Consider the following 20,060-nt stretch of genomic DNA (forward strand, 5'->3'; position numbering starts at 1 on the left):
AGGTTTGTAAGGAATTGCAGTTCAAGATCCATGTACCATGGGATGGGGTGAGCTCACATTCTTGCCCTAGTTCCTGCCAACCTAGCAGTTCAAAAGCATGCCAGTGCAAGTACATAAAAGGTACCAATTTGGTGGGAAGGTAACAGCATTCCATGAGCCTCAATTTATAGTCATGCCAGCAACATGACCACAGAAGTCTCTTTAGACAACACTGGCTTCCTCAGCTAGTAAACAGAGATGAGCACCACCCTCTAGGGTCTGATGGGGGAAGCATTTCCATTTTACTTTTTTAACATCTACTGCAGTTTGACTTCCTAATAAATAAATACAATTTCTCTTTGTTGAAAGTAATTCATACAGGAGACAGGAACTGAAAGCTAGGATTCCGAACAATGAATACATATTATATAGATTTATTTCTTTGCTTGCTAATCCATGCTTCCTCACTTCTTTCCACTCCAACCCATTTCATTAATCACAAACTTTTCTTTCTGCTACATGCTCCTCTAAACCTTTGACAAGTAGCCTTCCCATAGATGACTTCTTCTGCTCTTCAATATCTTTATACTAGTTAGGTGACTTTGATTCTCTATTCCCAGTCCTCCTGCATCAGGGAAAGGAAATGGGGCTCACCATATGACCTAATCCATTAAAAAAATCTACTATAATAGCCAATCTTTTTATACCAAATATCCATCAATAGCTTTCCAATCCAACCTTTTTCCTTCAAAATCACTGTTCTTTTTTAAAAAAAACAATAAAAAAGGGAACATGATCCCTAGGACAAATTCATTCGAACTGAACTATAATTTGATCAATAAGCCTTTGTGTTTATATCCAAAGGAATATTAGAAATAGTCAGTGCAGAGGGATGCTACACCTTGACTACCTATTTATGTCTTCCATTCTTTAGCTAAGGACAGAATAAATAAAAGTGTCTACATTTCAGTTTATGAATGTAATTATGAAAATGTACACACACAAATATGCAAAAAACACACACCCTATAAGGTTACATTGTTTTACTAAGAAAGTTTAATGAACAGGCATAATTACCTGAAATACTCTTTAATTCATGGTCTAAATCTGTTAGGGTTTGTTGACTAGTGTAATACTCTAAAAAAGGATCATCGTTCTCAGTGACATCTATGCTTGAAATTTCTGAAATTTCAAAAGCAGCTTTTGATAAAAATTGTGTATTCAAATGTTTGGATGCTGTTTCAATGACTGAAGATGGGCGAGGATGGTGTTTAGCAGTTCTACAAAGGGGAATATTTGCAGAGAAAGGTCTTGAGGAAGCATGTTCTGAAACAAAAGAAGAGAAATATATCTGTTTTGAGCATTGCATTGGGAGAACTAGTATGTTTGGGAGTAAAGCACCATATTCTGGATCATGATTGTCTAAGGCAGTGTTTCTCAATCTTGGCAGGTTGAAGATGTGTAGAAGTCGGAGTCCACACATCTTCAAGGAGACAAGGCTGAGAAATACTGGTTTAAAGTAACAATAAACACAGTGAAAAATTACAATTTCTTATTATATATTTTTCATTCCATGATAAACAGTTACAACATTTCAACTATATTAGATATTAGAAAATGTACATGGGACATGATTGTTGTAATGTGGATTGTATGCTTTTTTCCAGGGTACAGTGTTTCATTCCTTTTTTAATTTTCCAGTCTCTCCTCCACAGTAATTAATCTGAATTCTGTAGTTATTAATCTATTATTTAGTTATACAGTACTTCTGCAAACTTTTATGAGTCTGCTGGCACTATTCCTCTTTTTTTCTGAATAAGACATTCTGTCTGCATGAAGAGGATGGGTTTGCTATTAGTATACTCTATTTTATCATTTCATAAGTCCTGAATAACAAAGAAGGAAAAATATTGCTGCTTCTTTCCTGATTCACGAATGAGCTACTTGATTATATAGTAAACCAGACAAATAAAACATTTATTAAACCCTAGCTCTATACATGCTACTTCAAGCAGAAGGCCAGAAAGGGGAATGAGTTTGCAGAAATGCAATTATGGAGATTACTATTTCAGGATTTTTTTAAAAAAGACAATGCAGCAGCAGTTCTATTACTATCAAAATAGTTTTTGGGAAATATGTGCATGATATGTGACTGTCCATCATATGTCAGTACATAAAAAGTCTCAACTGCTGGATTTAATGCTTCACGCTATATCTAACATCAGTCAATAAGTAAAATAATGTTCAATGAATTGAAATATTGAAATACTGATTTTCATTTGCTGGCTATAGTGTTGGGAAGGAGTTATGCAGGGAGGTTAAATTACTGCTGTCAGTACCAAATTAGTTTTGGAAAGCACTCACCTATGGATAAGTTTGACTGAGAAAGTCGAGTATGTGGAGTTTGCTTTCCCAGCCTACTTAATGGTCTACCAAGCTCACTGTTCATTATTTCTTTTACTACAGATTCATCAGCACATTCCCTTAGACTCAAGTGCCTTGTCCACTGTTCAGGTCCTGAAGATGAAAATAGATCCAATTAAGACAATCAGACGTTTTATATTAAGCATTTTTATACTGTTCAACAGCCATTGTTTTATATGCATGCACCATTAACTAAATCCTCATCTATCCTTTCTCAAAACTTGAACAATATACTGATAGAATTCTGTCTCTCTTTTTTCATCTTGAATTTTCAATAGCAACCTGACCTGTAGAAATTAAGCAGGTGAAGATTTTTCAGTTGCTTACTTCCTACCCAACTGCTGTTAAAAGCATGCAAGCAGTAAATCTGTAATCTATACTGTGAGAAAGCAAAGATGGGAAACGTATGTACCAAACAACTGAAAAAAAATTGGTTAGAAGACCAAGCTTGCATTAATTAAATCATTCATCTAAATATTCAAGTTGATTAATTGGTAGCAGCCAGTTTAAATTGGCAAGGGCAAATTTTAATAAAACAAACTATTAAAGGCAATGTCTTGATACAGCATCATTTTCTTTCTGTAATAAACACTGAAAAAAGGGAAAGTGAAAAGCGTCATAGGCTTATCAAATTAAACACAGACTTACATCCATCATTTTGTCTAAAAAACCATAATGAGCTGTTGCTAATATGAAGATCTAATTAAAAATAATCAATGTATAGATACATTACATAGTAAAAATAGGCAGGTCAAATAAAAGTTCTCATCAACTCATATACACAAAATAAAGTGAATGCAAATATTTAATTACTTTCTATTTAGCACAATTAGAGAAAAATCCAATCAGACTTATTCTGAATTCAAACCCATGATTTGAATTTCTCTCTGCCTATTTGTTTTATTTTTTTCTGGCCATTGAACAATTCATTCTGAAGTTAGGTGGCTTTCTAGAACAATAGGTCATTAGTACATGGAACTACAACAAGCAGCAAGGATTGTCAGAGTTAACAAAAAGCCTTTATGGTTAGCAATTCATATGCTACGCTATGCTACATTAGTTCTGTACCTCTGCCTGTATGAAACTAAAGTGTGAGTAATAGTGTCCACATAGGACTCTATTTACTTTGGCCTGAAGTGGGGAACTCTCTATTAGGGCAATAAGTAACATAGATAGATAAGCCTTCCATATGAAAGGGAAACATGGTTTCTGTTCAGACTTTCCCATGTGCCATTAAAATGTCCATTGTATACCCAATGGCAATTATGTTCAATTCTTCCAATTGTTAATAATTCTAATTGCCATTGCAACCAGGAGACTGTCTTTTCTTTGGTAACCATTTTTCAGAGACCACTAAGATTACAAAATTCTTATAGATAGCTATAGATATTAGAAAATACCTGGATTTTCCATCATGCTATTAAATGTTAATTGCTAATTCCTTTATAATTTTGTTTTTTTTTAAAAAAAATATGTTTACAGTTATTTTATTGTATGCCTGTCTTTTATTGTGCTTCACCTTGAGTTGAAAAGGAATTTCAGTGAAAGCTCTTGAGACTTGAGCTGACACTGTCTTGCTGTCATACTGTGTCACCAACTGGAACCTTTGAAAGACCTTTAATTCATAGCCTTTCCTCTGGACAGATTTGGTGGAAAGTAAACTTGACCCCAGCTGCAACCTCAAGATGATAAAAATTCCAAGGTTAAAACCCGAATGATCTCAGAAAATGAACTCAAAATGTTTACTTTACCAGCCAACAAAAGTAAAATGGAAAAGTGTTTTAAGACAATATGTAGCTTTTTCATTAATGACTAGGTTGTTTATTAAGTAATTGAGTTACTGTATCTCTATATGATTAATTAATGATTACCCAAAGAGCTCTCTTGATTAAGAGGCAATCGTTCCATCAACCATCACTTGAATAAAAAAAAATCAAATGCTTACATAATTATATTTCCCACTAATAAGTGTAATGTGATATTGCTTAGAAGTTACATATGGCATAAGAGAATGCCAGCTTTTTAAAATGGTGCAATCTTTTTGTGTGTCTTTTAGGTATAACATTTGTACAAATTGAAGCCAAAATTACTTGTACATAATGCTACGGTTCTGACGCACATAGAGACAAAAATGTTTAATTTAAAAATGAAAGTGAAACCATCATTGCCTGAAGATGTTCTGAATAAGCAGAAAAGAAATGTTCTTATGCATGACTACCTGGAAATGAAATGATGTTCTTTGGAGACTCGCGGGCCTTGCATGGTGAAGGGATGGATTCCATCTTAAGTTGCCGACAATTTGTACCCATTGTAAAAAATTCCTCAAGTCCTTGATATGGGTTACAAACAGGTTTCTCTCTTAGGGCTACCCGTGACAACTAGAAAGACCAAAAGAAAAAGAAAAAAAAGAAAAGACTAGAAAAACAACAGTAAGTGCTGTCTTAAATTCTTCCACATGAACTCATGCATTGAACAATCCATTTAAAGCAGTGGTTCTCAACCTTTTTAATGCTGTGACCCCCAACCGGTCGTAAGTCAAGGACTACTCAACCGTTCGTAAGTCGAGGACTACTCAACTGGTACAGCACCATTTGCAGAATGGGACTTTTGGCGGGCTCAGCAGGGCAGAGACAGCCTGGGCAATTTCTATTGGCTTTTGAAAGCCAATAGAATTAGACTCTATTCAAGAATAAAAGGGAGTAGCACAGCTAAGGAAAAGGGGAAAAAATGGCGGACTGCGTTGTTTGGCGACCCCCGTGAAATGGTCGTTCGACCCCAAATGGGGTCCTGACCCACAGGTTGAGAACCACTGATTTAAAGCATCTCAAATCCAGAGTAACTTGACGTAAGCAGAATAGTTAGGGCTATTGTCATTTACTGACTCTCCTTAAGGCTCCAAGTAAGCAATGTAATTATAGCTTGGGTTTTGCTGATGGTATTGGGTCTTTTTGGGGGGGAGGAGAGGTATTTCCCAAAAGTACCAGGACGACCTGCTGATCACCTTGCCCAACAGAGAAAGTAGAATATTAGGAAACCAACGTTAAGTATAATGCATTCAGTAGGAATATAGTAGTGATACTGCTGCCCTGTCTTGCCTACTCAGAATTAGGTTTCTTACATTTGGCGGAACTTGTTCCTAGATTGCCAAATATTAATCAAATATTTTTGCAGTCAATTCTTGTTTTACTAAACTTTCATTAAGCTCCATCTCTACATAGAACCAGTAAGGTATGCAGGCAAGATTATATTTAAATATAAATAACTCGCGATTAAGAAGGTTAAAAATGTGAACCCTGGGGGTATTCATGGTAAAAAGATAAAATGAGCACCAGGGTAATAAAAACTGTAAAAGTTTTTAATTAATTAAAACTATAAAAGTTCAATTAAAAAGCGCCAAGCTTTCGCCGTCACCTGCCGGCATCCTCAGGGCTAGCGCGCCAGAGAATGAGAGTGTCCTTTATAGGCGTGTCAAGGTTTGCGCCCGGCTCCTTGATCTCGTTATCGGGCCTGATTGATTCAATTGCGTACAGTTAACCTGTTCTTCCTTGTTCTTTTTGGTTACGTGTCTATCCTCATCCATCCTTATTTCTCTTAACCTTGGGGTGGATGGGTGACAACTCCAGTTGTTTCGGTTGTCTTTATATTCTAACTTCCCCCTAGGTTCAGGTGGTAATACACATTCCACATTCCTTTCACAGCCATATCCTGTCAAGATGTTCTTTTTAAAGTAACTCCCCCTTTTGATTCCAATACTTTCATTTTTAGTGCACTTGTCATCCGGGTGGTCCTGCGAGCTGTTACGAATCAAATACGACGTGCGGGCGGCAGTCTGGGGTGCGGATTGTTCAGCTGGGTGAAGGGGCTGTTTCCTAGTCACATGAGGATAGACACGTAACCAAAAAGAACAAGGAAGAACAGGTTAACTGTACGCAATTGAATCAATCAGGCCCGATAACGAGATCAAGGAGCTGGGCGCAAACCTTGACACGCCTATAAAGGACTCTCTCATTCTCTGGCGCGCTAGCCCTGAGGATGCCGGCAGGTGACGGCGAAAGCTTGGCGCTTTTTAATTGAACTTTTATAGTTTTAATTAATTAAAAACTTTTACAGTTTTTATTACCCTGGTGCTCATTTTATCTTTTTACCATATAAATAACTATATTTATAGTATTTATTTAATACTATGACCTGAATTAAAATTCTGAAGTTATCCACATGTATTATTTTGGGCTTCTTCACACATCATAGGAAATGTAAGCGGATTTGCATATACTGAAATATGCTTGGTTCCACAGAAATAAAATGATGTATAAAATAAAATACAAATTTTAAAGGCATACAGAAATGGGATGTCATAGCTATAGTACAGCTAAAAAAACAAAACAAATGTAGATGCTGCTGTCCAACGAACCAAATGGTCTCATTTGTCAGTGCAAATGCTGGAAGCAAATTTTACACACATGCACAGGATCAGTGGCCACTTGTACCAATATGATTTATTTTTTAAAAAATGTTACATTTAAAGGAGGAACATTAAGTAAGTGCTTAAGGCTGGTGTTATATTAGATATTTAAAACAGCCAAGCAATACAAATCTTCTTTGAGGCTATTATAAAATAATTAAAGGATACAGCATAAGAAAATTAAGTTTGTAATATTAAAAAGCCCAGTGAAATCTAATATTTTTTCACAATACAGACAGTTTCAAATGGGAATCATTAATGCATAAATATATTTAAATGAATGTAACTAACTATTTAGGGTCAAGAATCACTGAACTATTGTCTAAGACCATGTCCTTCTCAGTCAACTCCTGTCATTTAAGCTTCCACTGAAATATTATTAAAGAAAAAAAAAAGCAGAAATTGCTATAGAAAAGTGGTTGCCCAATGAAGGAAGGTAGTGTGGGAAGCAGAGATCAAAAGATAAGAAAAAAATAAAGCAAGACAGTGAACTAAATAAACTGTATATAAAAGACAATATGTATATGTCACATATTTGATAAAGGGTTGTGTGACTAAAATAACAAAAAATAACAGTGTGTGATGGGATGGATTTTTTTACTCTCTAAATGAAGTGAAGGTATAAAGAAATGAACCTATGGTAAGTTTTTTAGAAGTGAAAAAAAAGGTCAGAAAAGTCCCTTAAAGGTCAGATGTCCCTTAAGACAGACATCTAAAATGTATCTATGGGAGTGTGTAGTGATGACTCTGGATTGGCCTGTATGACCTTAAAGAGGATTTTTTACAAGAAGAACACAATTGTCAACCCAGTAAAGATTCACACATCTGCGTCAGCTGCATCTTAATGTTCAAAGAATCATCCTAGGCACGGCTATGTACTTGCTGAATAAATCACTGAGAGAAAACCATCTGCAAGAACATCAAAGATCTTTTCAACGTGTCATTGTGCAAACAAGGAGGAACTACATCAGTTTCCCTTCCTCCCCATCACCAACCAATAATAATGTGGAATTTTTTCTTCTCAGAATAATTTAAAAAGAGGAAATTGGAAGCATGAATGCCAGCTCCATTCCCATTCCTGACTGCTGAGGATTTCCTATTGTAAAATCTTCACAGAACCTCCCTCGAATTTGGTTTCTATGCATGCCAGGTAAACAGATTTATTTATTTATTTATTATAAACTCTTTTAAAACCTCTCAGAATTTCAGTGTGTGATTAGAAACTATTTCCCATGAAAGAAGTTAAAGCAAGGGGATAAAGGGCAGGAAATGGTATCAATAATCATGAAGATAGGGTCAACATATATCCTAGTAGCTTTGCTTCCCCTTGCATATAAGCTCTCTTCCGAAATTTGGGATTATATTTTGTTCTCTATAGCCTTTCCTTCCTCCCTTTGCTTCATAGATCTCATGGATTCAAGAATTCCGCCAACACATAAGGGATTTCAATTTGAGTGACAGCCTGAAAGTGCACTCTGCCATACATCTAGAAATGATTCTGACTGGAACTCTAAAAAACTAGTCCAATGAATAATGAGAAAAATCCCTTTCAAGCAAAAACAGCAGTAAGTAGTAAGAATATGTACAGTAACAGTACCAAAGAATCTTTTGGAGCAACTGATGAAGCACCATGCACGCCTTGAGACTTCTTGTTTTCTTTAACTAACTCCATAGCGGGGAAAGATTTGCTGGCAGCCAGTTGAGGACGACTTGGTGTCTGCTCATTTGACATGCAAAAGCTTTTCTTTTTGGTTTTACTATTCTTGCCTTTTGTTATTGCTCTTTCAGATAAGGAGTTGGAAGTTATGTCTTCTCTGCAGGAACAACTATCAGCCAGGTCAGCTCTTTCAAACTGTGGAGATGCTCTTGCTAAATATTTGAGACAAAAAAAAGCAGAAAGATCTTGTCAGTTTAAATCGCTGCATGTAGTCTCTCAAATAATTAGTCTTCGAGTTTTATCAGCTCACATGGAACACCAAGGAGCTTTATTCAGAACTGCTTCCCAGACTGATATACCAAAATGCAGGCTGAAGCTGCTATATTGCTAGCTTCCTGCTGATATTATTTTAGTATTTATAGTTCAAAAGCTTATTAATTAAAGTTAATCAGGAAAAAAAATCCCTGTACAATTTTCCAAGTTTCATTTATCCCTTGCCACATTTCACCTTGTCCTCTAGCTATTCTGAATACTAAATTATTAAATCCATACAGGTCTCTCGTCTAGCCATGTACCCATTAGAAATAATTTTATATATGAATGGAAATGCAGAAGGCATAAAGAATGGCCTTGAAGGACAGTGGAATGATCTGCTCCATTAGCAACAATCAGACAAGCCCACTGAGTGAGTCCATTCCAACAAACTAATTTGAACAAACATCCCAGGTCCCTCCTGTAGGAGAGGGATTGGCAGAACCTGGGGGGTGGGGAGTGAAAAAAGGAATCAGCCTAGAATCCCTACGTAGCCACAAGTGTAATAAATCCAATCCTCCTTGTGTGCCGTTGATCCTTATTTAACTCCAAACATGTGCTGACTGTTAACTGAGAAGATTCATGTGCATAGGCTGTTTAGCAATAAATCAGCTTAACTGAACCATCACATGTGGACTGGTCTTTCCCATTTGATATGTCCCTTATTCACACAGACAAAGGGAGGGAGGAAAGAAGCACATACACATTTGAAAGATTCTGTCACTTCAGCTGTTCTAATGAAGATAGTTTTAGACCTATATGGCATTGGGTTTTTTTTTTTAGTTTTGTCAATCCTACTGGGCTAAAACAAGAAGTAAAAGATACTTATATCAAAAATGTATCTGCATCCCAGTGGTCTAGTGAGTATATTAGCAGTTTTTCTGAAGATATACCCTTGAGAAAAATACAGAAGCTGTTAGCAAGGCTGTCTCTGAAGTTTGCAAACGAGGCTAGAAAAATGTTGACACAAGTCTACTTTCACAGCAGAGGGAAATGTTATAAGCTTACTTTTAGGAGTTTCTTCATGTCTGTTACAAAGAAAAGTTAAGCCGTTTTTGCTGTCAACTACAGAAGAAAGAGGTGACCTTGTAGTCATACTGATGGAGGGTGGCAGAAAAATATCTGGTTCAGTCTTCTGAGTACCACTTGAGATAAAAGGGAAAAAATAGAATTTTTAAAAAAGGAAAAAATAGAATTTAAAATGATCAAACTATCATGTTAGGGCATCATCATACAGATTTCTATGGGTTAAACATACACACAGAAATACTTTTTTAACAAATGTTGAAACTGCAACCTGTAAATTGCAATTTCTTGATGATTTCATAGTGAAAATTAATTGCTTGTAATTATTTTAATTGGAATATACTTACACCCATACATTTAACAAATACATCTTCAGAATGAAAGCCTAGTACATATAAAGATTACCTAGAGCAAGGTTCCCCAACCTTCAGTCTGTGGACTAGCACCAGTCCAGGATCTGCCAGCAACTGGACTGTGGAAACAAGGGAAGCCCCATCTGTGGTGTGCAGGCAGCACGCAAAACCACACCTTCTCCAGTCCATGGAAAAATCTTTGTCCATGAGACCAGTTCCTTGTGCTCAAAAGGTTGGGGGCCACTGACCTAGAGTATTAGCTAGCCCATTTAATTTGTGAAATCTGCAAATCTTGTAGTAGTCTTTCTGACCTTTATTCAACTCATTAATAAAAAAAGTATGTTACTGGATCAAAGATCAAAGCCTGTGACACTGCAATACGATTAAAAATATACTTGTTCTCTTTACAACAGCTGTGAATCCATTTAATAAATATGCCATTCATTTCTATTGCTTTCTTAGCAGAATCTTGTCAGTACTTTGTCAAATGTGTTCTCAAGTCCAGAGATACTGTATTCATTGCATTCCTATAATCTATTCAGTTACCTTTTTTAAAAAAAATAAATGGGCTGTTACTCAGACCACACATTTTTTGACTAACCCGTGTTCTAGTAATCACTGCACTGTTTCCAAGATGCTTACAGACTGATTGCTTTATGAGCTACCCTAGAATCTTCCAAGGTATCGTTGCCAGGTTGATCGGTCTGTGGTTCCCTAGGTCTTCCTTCCTTCCTTTTTCAAAAACTGAGACATTTGCCTTTCTCCAGTAATCTGGTAGGTCATCTAGTCTTCAGGATTTCTCAAAGACTTTTGGCCACATCTCCAGCAGTTTCTCAATATCATAGAATGCAACCCATCTTGTTCTGGAGACTCATTCAAGATCTGTTGGTATTCTCGGAATATTTATCAAGCTTAAGGTGCAATCTGGCTCTTTCACAATGAACAGCTCATAATTAGGTTGAAATAATTACCCATAATATATCAGCTCATCAGACCCAGCTTCCATTACTATAAAATTAGTGGACTCTTCTGTCTCCTCTTTACAAGCCTTATAAAAAAATAAATACATAGGTTTTATATTTTATATTACATTTTATCTTACAAATTACATTACAACATAATTGGACTTTGTATTTGTTGGAAAATTGTGATAGGTAAATAATTAGTTTGCACAAAGCACAGATTCTATTCAGTAAAGTTAGAAAAATATAGTTTGAGGTTTACTTATCAAACATTAGCAAACATCTAAAACAGCTGGCAAAAATAAGAAAAAAAAGCAGGCAAAAGTAAGGCAAACCCCCCCACCAACAATACATAAAGGATGAAGCGTGTGGAGAATTTAATAAAATGTTCTATATTATTTCCCTTTATATATCAAAAAGCACAAAACTTTCCAGATCCTCTGGAAACAATACTGTGGGTAATTAGTATAGACAGCCCCAGCTTTGTTCCAACTTTAACCCTTTAGTGTGTGGACTAGAACTGGAAAATAGAATACCAGATGATTCTGTCTTCTATTGTACACCATTTGTGTACAACAGAATTTGGTGTAACATTTGATGATGTATCCAAATGACGTCCTAGTTATGCTACACATTTTTATCCTTAAATCAAAGTTTCAGCTATCATAGCACCCCAGTGGTCATATGATTGTGATGTTGATCCTGGGCAACCAGTCTGAATTTTCAACAATCTCAGCTTTCCACACTCACATGATTGCAATTTGCAACCTTCCCTGCTGGCTTCCCACAAGCAAAGTCAACAGGGAAGCTGACAGAAAGTCAAAAGTTGTGGTCACATGAAGTCGTTGCTTAATGACACACAATGATGTGGGAACTGCTGGAATGGCTATTGCTAAGCGGCATGGTGATGCAATGAGCTTTACAACTACACTACTTAGCAATGGAAATTTGGCTCCTAATTTCTATCACTAAGCAACGACTACCTGTAGTACAATTAACTTTATTAAACTGCTGACCTCTATGTTCTGCTTAAATTTAGATAATGCTAGATTAATTTTGTTCTGCATAAATATTTTTTTTCCTTCACTAACCCAAAAAAAAAAAAGTTTGAAAGATTGAGGGCAAAGGGAGAAGGGGACAGCAAAAGATGAGGTGGTTAAATAGTGTCATGGATGCAATGAACATGAATTTGGAAAAACTTCAGGAAACCATGGAGACAGGATGGCCTGGCATGCTATGGTCCATGGGGTCATGAAAAGCCAAACATAACTGAACAACAAGAAAACCAAAACTTACTATACATGTCCCATTCAATATTGCTGTGGCCACAGCACACAGATGTGACTTAGTTAAATAGGTTGTCAAATAATTAACATAAAGCTACATACATGAAGATAACACTGTCAACACTGCAAATATTGTATATTCTTGCTTTTGACAATATGCAGAATTGTCTGGTAAATATGGGGTTAATAAAGAGCAGAAGGGGCGTTGGGGGTAAAGCCCGAGAAAGAAAGAGGAAGAAAACATTCGACCTTCACACTAATTGGATAGTGTGAGATATGACGGCTAATTTAGGGAGGGAACATGCTGATAATTTAACTGCTCAGAGGAAGAGAACTTAGATCCTAGCATCCCTCCGTTGTGCCTGTGCCGACATTTTGTAACAATAAAAGACTTTTAGGAAAATAAATGCCTGCAAGTTCTTTGGAATGTTTCATTAGCCGGACCCACAACAAACACATTATATACTTTTGTAATATATAAGTGACCTAATTAAAAGAGAACTAACTACACACTATATACTTACATCATCAAGGATCTGAATTTTCAAAGAAGGCTCAGAGCTTATAGGAACAGTATCAAGTTCTTCTTGTTCCAAAACATCTGCCCAATACTTTTTCATTTCTACTGCTGGAAATAAAAAAATAAATTTCGCCATCAACCAGTTTTTCTAAGATTGGTAATAAATATTTCTGCATGACTAGAATAACAATACCTGCTTGTTGAAAGAATATAGTTTTCTTGCCTTATATTCTAGGAACGAATGTTTTAGACATTTAGACACTTCTAAAATTAGAAGATGTATCTTTATTGAAAATTATAGTTTGCACTATATGAATCCCATGGACTTATATGAATAATAAAATATGAAAAACCACATAAGTAAAATGACAATTCTTCTATGATTTTTTTCTATGTTTAGATTATATTCTGCTGATTTTAATGAAAGTAATCTTATTAGCAATTTTAAATGTATATACAATTATGTAAATATTCTGTTTAGCTGAATAAGAACTATGATCATTCCTGCTTATTTCTAAAGAAGGCAGATCCATTTATAGTGAAAATTGATATGAGTCACAAGGAAGGTAGGTTGGACATATTCACCACCTTATTTGTAAAAGGTGGCATATAAATAATAGAACTAAATAAATAACATGGATTAAATGTGCAACTTGCTATAAAAATACACTAACTAGGAGACAAACCAATATTCCAATGCATGGAGCTTTTGAGTTCTGCTATAGAAAAAAGGAAGGATATAATTTTAATAAATAAAACATTTTCTAGGTCAAATACCAACTGTTAATAATAAATTAATAACGAGGGGGGGGTTCTTTGTCAAAACAATAGGAATCATACTAAATTGTGCTGATATCTAAAGAACAATGTTTTGCTAGACATCCAAAATTCGGTCTCTCTGCTTTCTAAAGACACTTTACCTTCTGGTGAGATGGATCCCAGAAGAGTCTAGCAGGTTTTTGATTATGCTAAATGAGGAGAAAGGTTTTCTGTCCTTATCTAAGCATATACTGTATGGAACTTGACTAGATTCCTAGTTCTCCATTCAGCACAGGGCACTAAGGTGCAGTAAAGTATTACAGCTTTCTCTTAACTCAAAGGAGTTGGGATGAAAAAAGATATCAGCTATTTTTTCTGCTGGTTCCTTCTTTATCTAGGCTCCCAAATGAAGAAAGATTCTGCCTTTGTCTCTACGCTTGTTAAGGGGCAAAGAAAAACAAAGATCCCTGTGTAATAAGCGAAACCAATACTTAGGAATTCCAACTATAGTTTTCCCTATAATTGTACCATGTGGGATTCACTAGGATCAAATTTTTAAATAATGAGAATGGGTTCAATGATTATAGTTCCTTTTTTCTCAAAAATCTTTCTGTTTTCTTTGTTTTGGGTTTGGTGCAGCAATATTTGGTTGTATTTAAACATTCCCCTGACACATGTTGGTGTTGACTAATATCTCATTTCACTTCCCCCAAAGCTAATTTACTAACTGAATTCTTGTAGTGGTTTTGTCTTAGACATACATAGTGTTGTATGAAAAGCCAACTAACCTATATCATGAGCATTTGTTATGTCTTCCTCCTCCTCCTCCTCCCCTTCCCCCTCCGCCTCCTCTTCTGCCTCTTCTTCTTCCTCTTCTCTGCTGCAAGTATCAGGAATTTCACTTGACAATGATTCCTTGAGTTTTAATTCATCCATTATGTTATATGACAATTGATCAACTGGAGTTCTAGAAATGAACATAAGGAAGATAGTGCTTTAAAAATTTAAAAATAATCTTAATAGGTGTCAAAGCAATAATTATACACTGCAAGAAAAATCAAGTGCATAATCTGTTGGTGGACTCAGTGATACCTGCTGGAGTACCGGTAGATGTTGTGGCCAAGAAACTATAATTTCAGCATCTGATCCAGATGTATGTGGAGTTGCCGATGAAGTCGCAGATTGCACAAAATGCAGTTGCTTACTTGCTGACCAACCTCAGCAGAATCACACCTAATCTGAAAGCATTCTTACTTGCTGACCAACCTCAGCAGAATCACACCTAATCTGGAAGCCAAGAAGCTTCCAAGCCCAATTTAAGATGTTAGTTTGTTGCTTATAAAACCCATTGTCTTCTCCAGGTAGAATCTGCCCACCTGATATGATATAGCCAGGAAAAGATGCTATGATACTTATTTTAGTGAAATTGAAGGTATAGAGAAGTGAAAAATGGCATTCACAACTGTAGTTCCTTTACTTTGGAACATCTTTTCCTGTGGAGCTAGTTAAGTCTCCTGCTTTTATACTTTAGGAAGGAGATCCAATGCAATTCTAGGATGCATCAACACAAAGATAGCATCAAGGACACAAGAAATGATAGTATCACTCTATACTGCACAAGTAAAGCCACACCTGGCATACTGCATTATGATACAATGATACCAAAAAAGATTCTGAAGCCTTAAAAAGAGTGCAGAGAAGAATAGAGATAATAAGGGATCTGGAGGCTAAATGGTACCATGAATGGTTAAGGGAACAAGGTATATTCAGCCTAACAAAGAGAAGGCTTAGGGTGACGTGATAGCCGTCTTCAAATACCTGAAGGGCTTTAACAGAGAAAAGGGACTGATTTATTCTCCAAGCACCTGAGGGCAGGCCAGGAAGCAATGGGTGAAAACTAGTTTGAGAGATATCTAACCTGGAATTAAGGAGAAACTTCCTGACAGTGAGAACAATTAGTCAATGGAACATCTTGATTCCCAGAGTTGAGAGAGCTCCATCGCTAGTGATTTTCAAGAAAAGACTGGATAGTCATTTGTCAGGATGGAATAAAATCTTCTGCCTTGGCCAGGGGTTTGGACTAGAAGACCTTCAAGGTCCTTTCCAGTCCTATGATTCTCTTCCATTAATTTTTGGGGGAAGTGAAGACAGCAGCATTTTTTTAAAGGTGTAATGCTTCTTTGGGTATTTTTTAATATACTGTCATAAGCCCCTAGAATGTTTTGAGAAGGATACAAGTATCTGTATTAAAAACTGCAATAATAAATAAATTGTAGTAAAATAACATTTGGTTCAAACCATCTACAGCTGAGCTACACTGAAGAATGGTCCACTGTTTTTCAACAACAACAATAGTAGTAATGTTGAAAGGGACCTTGGAGGTCATCTAGTCCATCTTCTCTGTACTCTCATCATTATTTGCTCACAAGCAACTGAATAATTCAAGGTCAACAGCAAACAATAACAGTTTACAATGCTAACATTCATTCCAATTATTTTTTTTTACTGATGAAGAATCTGAAACCTATTGCAATTGCTTGCTGGTATATAACTGGTAAACAAAAAAAAATCACGTTGGTATTTATTACTGTACTTCATTCCTAATCAGCATTTAGAATAAGCTATCCTTCTGCAAAGCAATATTTTCTAATATTATTATATAGTTTCATTTATTTTAAAATGTAGGTTTCCCTCACATATTGCAGCAATCCAGTCAATACCTTCTATGCTTCTTAATTAATAATCTTTCCATATAGTTCAAGCTATCTTCTTTGAATTCAATTTCAATAGACTTTTTCATAATTGGAGGGCTCGTCTGCACCTGACATATACCTGAATTTTCTATAACAATAAGAGAAAATTGTTAGCTATTATTTTAGCACATGAAGGTACCACTTTTACCTGATTGTAATTTTATAAAAAAAAAGTATTAAAGGTTTTAAAGAGAAGATAAAAACTAACAAAAACTAATGTAAAGAAAGACAAAAAGACAAAGAAAAGCTCCTGGGGAAAAGGATAAAAAGAAACAGAAGTGGCTTCCAATTTTCTCTGAACCAAATATGAGTACAAGATTATTTCTTACTCTATGCTGACAAAAACAAAAGCTCACTTCTTCTATTATTCAGTTTTTTTTCTAATCATTAAATGCATTTTTCCTAGTACATGCAAAAAAAGTATGTAAGGGGTTTCCAATCATCCATAAATATAGTTATTGTATTTTCTCTAATCATCTCTGCAAGTTCTATCATCTTCACTAACCATTCCTCCATTGTGAGTAGTGTCGTCCTCAACTTACAACAGTTCATTTAATGACTGTTTGAAGTTACAATGGCACAGAAAAAAGTGATCTATGACCACTTTTCACACTTACGATCATTACAGCATCCCCATGGTCATGTGACAAAAATTCAGTTGCTTGGCAACTGGTTCATATTGATGACAGTTACTGTATCCCAGGGTCATGTGATCACCTTTTGTAACCTTCTGACAAGCAAAGTCAATGCAGAAGCCAAATTCACTTAACAACCATATTCCTAACTGAACAACTGCAGTGATTCAGTGAACAACTAACTCACTTAGCAACAAGTGACTTTTTTCCTAGCTTTTCTGTCCATGAGATCCAAAAGAAAAGGGCCTGGTTTCAATTATACTTTAGTCTTTAAAAATCTTCTGAATTAGTATATGCATTTCTATCCATTTTTTCTGGTTTTATTACACACCTTCTAAACATGATAGAATATTCATTCATGTTTATCTGATTGTTAATATTCACTGTAGAATACTAACAGAATCTGTGGAATATTTAAAAGAAAATCCTTAAACATAATCCAGAATACAGTATTAATATTCACTAGAATAATATGCAACTCATAAAATCAATATTGCCATAATCATAAGCTCTTTGCACTGAAATGCCATTAAGTCTTGGCAAATAAGCTCTCCATGACCCCGGAACAAAATCAGCACAGAAGTACAGATTAAAACAAAAATGGTGAAAGAGTATAATGGCTGATTAAATATGTGAATGGTAATTTTGCATTGCATACAAAAAGAGACAAAGACAGAAAGACAAGCATACCACTTGAAGAACATGGGGCAACTTATTACTGTTTTTGTGTCCGGGAGAAGAAGCAACCATCTCCTACTTTTCGATTAAAAATAAAGTTGAACTTTTATGCTGGTTTTTCAAACGTTTTGCGTTAAAAAAACAAACATATCCAGTACCTGACCCAACCTGGCAGGAACGTTCTTCTTTACTTTTCTGGGAACAATTTCCACTTCTCCACTGATTTAGAGCTTCTTGAAAAGACTTTGCAGATTCTTTTTCATCAAAGGTACCATGCAGAAAAAATCCACCATTTTGAATCTCAGCCCAGCCCTCGGTAGAAGGTACTATAGAATGTTTCTGAATTAATTAAAAAAATAACTTGAATTAAATGAATTTGTTGTTTTTGAGTACATCACCCAGCTATAAAATAGGTTGTGGGGAGCATTTAAAAATATGCTTCGCAGAGCACACTGGCACACATAAAATTCCCAGCTGCTTCAAGAGTTTTCCAAATTATCTCTAACTACATACATGAACACAGCTGCTTTGCCAGGAAAACTATTGTTTTTGAATGCATAGATAACCAGAAATATCTTTCAAATGGCACACCTACTGTTTTCAAAGAGGGATGGGTCACTAAAGCCAATGTATTTCATTAATGCTTGGCATAGCCATAATATTGTGCCATTACTTTCATCCTTAACAACATACATACGAATAACATGTAAGGTACTACAGGTAGTCCTTGACTTATTACTAGAATTTTTGTTGCTAAGCAAGGCAGTTTTTAAGTGAGTCATGCTCAATTTTATGATTTTGTTATAATGCAATAAAAATATTTTTTTAAAAAAATATTTTAAAAAAAATGCATTATTAGCTTCAGGATAGCCCTGAAGCATGGATTAAAAAAGAAAATTAAGAAAATATTGGATATCAACTCAAATAGCTAATATTATTCAACTGTCCAACAACAAATAGAAAAGCAAATTATTTTCTTTCAAGAATTTTCCCCGAGCTGCTTTGATTAGACAACATACTAAATAAATGAATTTTGGTTATGATTACTTTATAGAAGTGTCTCTGTTTTTAAGATCCAAACTTTCTGGTTGCAAACATCATACACTACCTCAGTATTATTCGTTGATGTTGTTGGTGAAAATGGAGGAACAGCAACTACATCCTCTACTCTAGTGGTTATTTTTTTTTCCTGTCCATTATTTATGAAGTCATTAGTCTCTGTTGGACTGACAGTTTTCAGGAACTGCTGTGCAGCTTCCAGTTTTCCAACTGAGATACGTGCTTTTCCCTATGGAAAAAAAGTCATATATGAAATTCAAAACAAAACAAAAAAACTTTGTATCCCTATATAATCAACAGATGACTGTAGACATCCTATTCTGATGATAGCAGGCAGAGAAGCAAATAGTTTACAGATTAATATTTGGCTGTTCTCATTTAGTTTTCCTGCATTCTTATCTACATGTTCATTCCTTTCTCTCTCTGACTCCTTTCTAGATAACCAGCTTTGTTATTCACAGTTATTTTCCAGGATTTCAGCCATTTCCAAAAAATTCCGTTCTTTCCTTCCTTAACACATTAAGATGGCTGCCTAATGCTCATTGACACAATTAACTAGGGTATATGTAAGATATCTGTTAGCTCTCGCCTCACATTTAGGAAGCTGTGAATATTTCTCTCTCTGGGCGCAGACAGAAAATATCTGCTGAGAACTCTGCATAGGTGTCAGGAAAGGCATCTGGCCAGTAAATGTTCAGCTCCATTTAGTCTCCCCGATTCCACCCTAATGCTAAGCAGTGTGGTGGCCTAGAGGTGGAGCTCTCGCCTTACATTGAGGAGGCTGTGAATTCAATGCTAGGTAGTGGCAGATATTTTCTGTCTGGGAGCAAAGAGAAAATATCTTCTTTGAACTCTATGTGGGCATCAGGAAGGGCATCCAGCTCGTAAATGCTCAGCTCCATTCAGTTGACCTGATTCCACCCCAGTGCAAGAAATTATAGGGTCATTAAAAGAAAAAAAATATAAGATATCAGTTAGCCTAGGCTGCCTAAATTCACAACAGTAGAGCAAATTCTTAACTAAGATTAAGCAAAGAAAAACACAAATCTATCAATAAAAAGCAGGTAATTTAAATATTAAGAATTAAAAGGTACTATTTATTTTAACATTACACAGAGTATTCTATATAATAGAAATAGATAGTATAATTAAAATTGTTGTACAAAACAAATAAAGATTCAAGTTAGTGTTTACC

At 35.5% G+C, this 20,060-nt stretch overlaps 1 protein-coding gene across 1 annotated transcript in view; it reads right to left on the bottom strand.

Annotated features, from left to right (window-relative positions):
- The window catches only part of ZBBX (zinc finger B-box domain containing), a 41,150-nt gene that overhangs the window by 3,973 nt on the left and 17,117 nt on the right, over window positions 1-20,060 (bottom strand). Inside the window, exons 8-18 of the mRNA XM_039322820.1 lie at window positions 18,915-19,094; window positions 17,965-18,145; window positions 16,461-16,581; window positions 14,529-14,707; window positions 12,986-13,089; window positions 11,185-11,261; window positions 9,843-9,979; window positions 8,463-8,734; window positions 4,622-4,781; window positions 2,344-2,496; window positions 1,057-1,305 (exon numbers count right to left, since the gene is read on the bottom strand). Of these exons, the coding sequence (XP_039178754.1) occupies window positions 1,057-1,305; window positions 2,344-2,496; window positions 4,622-4,781; window positions 8,463-8,734; window positions 9,843-9,979; window positions 11,185-11,261; window positions 12,986-13,089; window positions 14,529-14,707; window positions 16,461-16,581; window positions 17,965-18,145; window positions 18,915-19,094 (1,813 nt within the window). The remainder of the gene's footprint in view (window positions 1-1,056; window positions 1,306-2,343; window positions 2,497-4,621; window positions 4,782-8,462; window positions 8,735-9,842; window positions 9,980-11,184; window positions 11,262-12,985; window positions 13,090-14,528; window positions 14,708-16,460; window positions 16,582-17,964; window positions 18,146-18,914; window positions 19,095-20,060) is intronic.

This window comes from Crotalus tigris, unplaced genomic scaffold, assembly GCF_016545835.1.
Source record: "Crotalus tigris isolate CLP2741 ecotype Arizona unplaced genomic scaffold, ASM1654583v1 scf7180000024131.857555, whole genome shotgun sequence".
Lineage (NCBI taxonomy): Eukaryota > Metazoa > Chordata > Lepidosauria > Squamata > Viperidae > Crotalus > Crotalus tigris.